Source organism: Pavona decussata, unplaced genomic scaffold, assembly GCF_977016875.1.
Source record: "Pavona decussata unplaced genomic scaffold, jaPavDecu1.1 SCAFFOLD_286, whole genome shotgun sequence".
NCBI lineage: Eukaryota > Metazoa > Cnidaria > Anthozoa > Scleractinia > Agariciidae > Pavona > Pavona decussata.
The window spans coordinates 1,547,268-1,553,267 of NW_028145687.1; the positions used below are offsets into that span (position 1 = coordinate 1,547,268).

The 6,000-nt window shown below is 36.9% G+C and overlaps 1 protein-coding gene across 1 annotated transcript in view; it reads right to left on the minus strand.

Annotated features, from left to right (window-relative positions):
* The window catches only part of LOC146455108 (uncharacterized), a 33,396-nt gene extending 27,649 nt beyond the window's left edge, over positions 1–5,747 (minus strand). Inside the window, exons 1-2 of the mRNA XM_085094778.1 lie at positions 5,462–5,747; positions 72–197 (exon numbers count right to left, since the gene is read on the minus strand). Of these exons, the coding sequence (XP_084950904.1) occupies positions 72–197; positions 5,462–5,498 (163 nt within the window). The 5' untranslated portion in view covers positions 5,499–5,747. The remainder of the gene's footprint in view (positions 1–71; positions 198–5,461) is intronic.
* Positions 5,748–6,000: the final 253 nt, after the last annotated feature.

The following is a 6,000-nucleotide window of genomic DNA, read 5'->3' on the forward strand; positions in this document are numbered from 1 at the left end:
CTGGGTAGACAGTCACCGTTGCTGTAGTTGCCGGATGCAACAGCCCTGTTTAACTAATGCCAATATGTTACCTTGTCGTTCATGGGTGCATTCAGGGGACCCATTTGATGTGCCCCTGTTCACGTCTTCATCCCTACTGACAGCATTCTGTAAAAATTCTGGATTGGACAAGGGCTCATGGATAACAGGCTGAAATGCTGGTTGGAGAAAGAGAAACAGCATCAATAAAGAAACAGCCGAACCTCCCGTAAGCGACACCCAAAATGCTAAGATTTAGTGGTCGCTTACAGGAGGTGTTTGCTTACGACAGACAAACCATAGGGGGACTCCTCCAGGAACGGGTCTGACATATCTACTTTTTCGAAGAGAATTAATATTGCATAGTTACATTTTCCTAGCTCCAATACAAGCAGTCCTAGGTTGTCACTAATTAGGTTCCTTGTAAACTTTGAGTAGTGTAGTATATACAGTGCAGAGGACATGGAGATCAGACCATGTGTCAAGTGGTCGCTTACAAGAGGTTAAAAACAATGAAAAGTTATAAAGCCATCAGCTCAAAAAGTGGTCGCGATAAATCATGAGGGGTGGTCATTTATGAGAGATTACAAATAATTATGGGACTTTGACTGGAAAAAGTTTCAATTGGTGTTTTGGATAGGTGGTTGTTTATGGGAGGTGGTCGCTTACGAGAGGTGGCCACACATGCATGGAGGTTCAACTGTATTACTAGGTGGACTGTGCTGTAGGTTAAAAGGATTGGGTAGACTGTGCTGGATGCTAACGTTAACGTTTAAGGCTGCTTCTAGGACTGTCACTAATTTTCAAAATGGTGGTTTCAAATTACAAAGAGATGCAGCACATTGTCTCTATAGCAGTTAATGCAGCTATACACTAGACAATTATGCAACAGACAAAACAGTTTTAATTAGACGAATGTTCTTGATGTATTTGAAACACATGTACATGTACACTATGCTAAAAAAGGGAAATACTTGAAAGAGACAATTAAAAATATACACTGTCTAAAATACAATCCATCACAAACATTAAAATTAACAAGGGGTGTTAATTCATGCCCATAACTTGAGCCTTGTACTTGCTACAAAACACATCATATTCTTCAAAGAGCTCAAAAAAGAGTCATTTGTTAATCCAAATGAGTACACAGATTCTAGCATAAATTCAGTGGTTTGAAACTGGCACAGTGCGTGGCTTTTGTGGAATCAAACTGTGGAATCAAAACGCTCCATGAGCAAACTGGTGAATTGAATGAAATGATATTTTGGATTATGTCTAAAGTTATCTGCTTCTTTGGTTTTTGTACCTAGTGTATAAGCAGCAGTTGTTTGCTATTAATGTAAGGAAGGAGCAAGAGAGGGAAGGAGGGAATGAGGGGGGAGGGAATGAAAGTGGAGGGAAGGAGAAAAGAACAAGGAAGGGAAGGAGGGGGGATGGAAGGAATGAAAGTCGAGGGAAGGAGGAAGGAGCGAGGGAGGAAAGGAGGGAAGGAGGATGGAAGGACTGAGTGAGGGAGGGAGGATCTGTGAGCAAACTCGTGAATTGAATGAAGTGATATTTTGGATTATGTCTAAAGTTATTTGCTTCTTTGATTTTTGAACCCAGCGTATAAGCAGTAGTAGTTTGCTATCAATGTAGCAAAGAAACACTGCTGAAGCCGTTTTAATTAGTGGTTTGATAGATCCACATTGTCACTTTTACATGTTTCTTTTTTTTTTTTTTTCAACCTTTGGAGAGTGTTACTGGGTTGGTGTCGTGGCGAAGCCCTCAAGCTTGTAATCTGTGTCTGTCCAAGGATCAACTCCTGGAGGGGCACATTCTACAGTACCGGACAGAAGCAACCTAACAGGGATTGCATTACTGGAACACTTAGGGAATGCTTAGGGAACGCAAAGCAGAATGCTTAAAGAACGCATTCAGCGCAGCGTTCTCTGTTACATTACTTGTCTGGTACTGTATGTTATTTTTTTCTTTCTCTACATTTTTTTTTCAGACTGAGAGGTAATATTTTACCGCATTTACCATACTGAAAACAACATTAATCGTAATGTACCATATTATTTCTCCATTCCGGCATGTAATGAAAGGGCTCTATCAACCAACTAGTGAATGTCGGGTGGCTGTGCAGCGGGCCAGAATATTTATTTGTTTGCTTTTGAGGGTAATCATTCAGTAAAAAAAACCATCCCAGAACCTCCTTTAAAACCACTTCGTGAAGGAGCATTCTGTTTAAATATTGATTAATAATAATAATAATAATAATAATAATAATTATTATTATTATTATTATTATTATTATTCATAGTCTGTGTTGGTTTTTAAATTCAAGCACTAAAAACTGAGTTTTCAAGGAGTATTCAAAGCAAGTATACTTTGTCAAGTGCACTATGTTTCGAAATGTTTTCATTAGTCAATAGCAACTTTAAAAAAGCTCCCCCTGACATAATCTGTCCCCAATTTTGAAATCTGCGTTCAATCCCTCAATTACTTTGATACGATCCTACAATATTTCCCATCCGACAAAAATTCAAGGAGTTTCTCATTATTTCAAGCACTTTCAGCAAAAATTCTTCTTTATTTCAAGGGCTTTTCAAGTGCCCTTGAAAACTAAAATCAAATTCCAGGGCTTTTCAAGGACTTCAAGGAGTAGCACGAACTCTGATTATTATTATAATTAGTATTATAATTATTATAATTAAAGGGAACCTCCACTCTGACGACAAATTGGCAGTTAAGTGTTGGATATAGTGTCCCAATTCTAAATTTTAGTTTAAAACGCAGAAATGACATTTAAGTGTGTTAAAATTAGACATGATTATCGACTATGTTCGCTTTTAAGTTTCCTGGGCGCAGCCATTTTGAATTGTATGATGTGTAACGGTTGCCACTATTGTTATTCATTAGAAGTTCTTTTGTTTGAAACAATTAAGCAACCGTATTACGTCATGACATCCAAGATGGCGGCGCCCGGGAAATTTAAAAGCGAAAATAGGCGATAATCAAATCATGTTTTGTCTGACACTGAAATATTATTTCCATGTTTTCCAACGAAATTTCAAAGCTTGCCAGATTATATTTTCAACAATTTAGCGTTAATATGTTTTGAGAGTGGAGGTTTCCTTTAATAATAATAATAATAATAATAATAATAATAATAATACTTACGCAATGGAATTAAGTTTTAAAAAGAAATTGCATCCCACATGAATTGTAACCAGAGCAAACTACATGTACAAGCATCAAATTTTGTTTATTACTATAGAGTCTGCCCACTTTTATGTGTAAGGACGTCATTTTCACTAGCACCAAGTTACTTTGGTTGCAGCCAATGATTACGTGACAACAATCAAAATAATATGACAATCAAGATGAATATGACAGCATCAGTTTAAAGGGGAAATATCATGCGAATTTGATGTCATTTCAAAACCCAAAAATGTTTGTCTATCAAGAGAAAGAAAAAACAGTTGTCTAGCTTTATAATAAATTATTATCTCAGTGCAATCAAACTGTCGATTAGTGTCTCTGGCTAAAGACAGAGTAGGTCGGAATGGATTGAAACTTGAAAAATGTAAGGCTAATGTTTTTCAAGTTTTCGCATTTTGTTTCTAAAACGCGCTAGAATAGATCATGAGTTGTTCCTTTCAAGAATTTAGTTGATTTCTTTCCTCTCCTTTTTCTAGAAGTATTTTGTAGCTATGTGAAGGTCTTATTTCACCATTTTTTAACCAGAGAGGTCAAAAACCCCATGATACTTCCCCTTTAAGCCCTGTTTGTAAAATGTGGTTTTTAAAATGCCTTGCATAGTACTCACATGTTTGAATGTTGAATACGTGCAGTTCTGCCTATCAAAGTCAAACTTTTAGAAAATATCTGCATAACAGAAAAGTTTGTGCCTAAGTTTTGGTAAATGAAAGGATTTAGCAAACAACACCTCTACTAACTGTATGTTTTCTTTCCAGAACAAAAAAAATATTCATTGTGTTGATTTTTTTGTCCTGTAAACTATGGCAGATGATGATGAATATGTTATTATGTAGACTAATCAACGATTTATGATTTTGATTAAATTCTGATTAAATTAATATAAAGTTTATATAAAGCCCATAGATCATATAGAGCGACTGATGCAACAATATGGGCGAGTGCTATATCCATTCATTAAGATAACTTGCTTGTTGCGCATGTACAGTTCACAAGTAAAAACACATGAAAGTAATTTATGAATGAGTAAAATTAGCAATTCAAAAATTGGAAATAATGCTTGTGTCATTGAACAAAAATGTAAACAATGGGCAGTTTAAAGTTGATACCTGATCTCCAGAGAACAGTTATCTCAAAGTGGAAACAGCAATATTCTAGATCAGCAAAGCAAGGCAAAGATTTTTGGCTATGTTGCCGCTGTTACTCAAAAAGTTTAACGAAAATGAAAAATAAACACATTACGGTCCGGTGGAGTTCCAGACTATTTTGGAAAATGGAAACAATGCGTGTCCCATTAACTGTAAACAATGCACAGTGTAAATTTGATACTGACCTGACGGGAGAACAGGATACGACTTAAAAAGACAAGAATTTTAACCTTGAAATTTACTTTATACTTAAACCACACCATGGATAATCTCCAGTTAAATGGTTGAGTTAATCTCACAATTATCGATCTACGATTACTTTATAAATGACTTGCAAAGTGAGTTAATGACAGTTGCGATGTTTGATTTTAGCTCGAAAAAACAGAAAATGCGTTGTTTGACGTTTCTGCATGTTGATGAACACAAAAACATATGCGACAGAACACTGCGATTTAAGCTTATCCTTCGAAACAATTTTGCGACTGCTTTGCGTGTCCAAGTGTGTCCCACACTTTTTCACCCATGGAGTAATTTTAAAATATATGGGAATAAATTAGCGGCAATGATAAAACAGTAAATTGTTTTTTGATGGCATTTCTGCGTCGTTAAATTAGGTGAAAGTCGGGCGAATATCGGCTACCGAAGCGATAAATCGAACACCAACAATGCCCGTATTCCCGCAGATAAGCTTAAAGTTTATCATGCACCTATCAAGAGAATTCAACTCATGCAGCTAAGCTTGCGTAAACTTTGACAATATAACTAACTGCCCAATTAGTGAAACGTTTCCTGTAACTACGAACACCCAAAAATTATGGTTTTCTGCTGGGAAAATAGCTTGCTAGAATACACACAGCGTAGATACTTTACACGACAGTAATGTAAACACGCTCTGTCATGCATGTCTAAGCCCCGCAGAACGAAAAGGCGCTTATATATTTCAAGTGTCGAGCCCTAACCCACAAGACAAAGGTCTTAAAGGGAATTTGAGTGTATTATTCGACTACGGTGAGATGCGGCTCTAAAGGATTATGTAAGATCAGAGTGGTTTCAGTCAAAATCCCGAAAAAAGAACAAGATGATTGACTTACCAAAGGAAAGATCCCGCCGTCTTTTGTACGAAGACATTTCCTGCACGGATGATCGCAGAATAAAAGCTCGCTTTTCAAAACGTTAATGACATCTGTTGCAAGCAACATCACATTTCCTCTTCTAAGGCAGTTTTGGCATTATTCGGAGAGGTTGAGAGAACCCAAAATGAGAGTTCAGGGTGTTGTTTTTTCCTCGTAAACAGGCGAACAGTCGAAACAGCTTCGACAAGACAGAACATGCATGAATGAGCTGAGAAATCCTGGGATGCGTGTTCACTGGAGCGTGAAAAATGCGTGATATATTTCTGCGTTACAACAAAAGCGTGATGGGCGGGCAAACGTCACGATGACCGCTCAAACATGATTAATAGTTTGGAATTGGCTTTATAAGCACACCAAAGGAATTAAAGAAATACTTTTGCGACTTCAGATTTTTTATTTCGAAGTCATAGTAACCGTAAATGATATTAGAAACTCGCAAAGGAACAAATAAAATAAACCGTAACAACGTACGGTTTGTCATGTTGCGGTAAACGCGT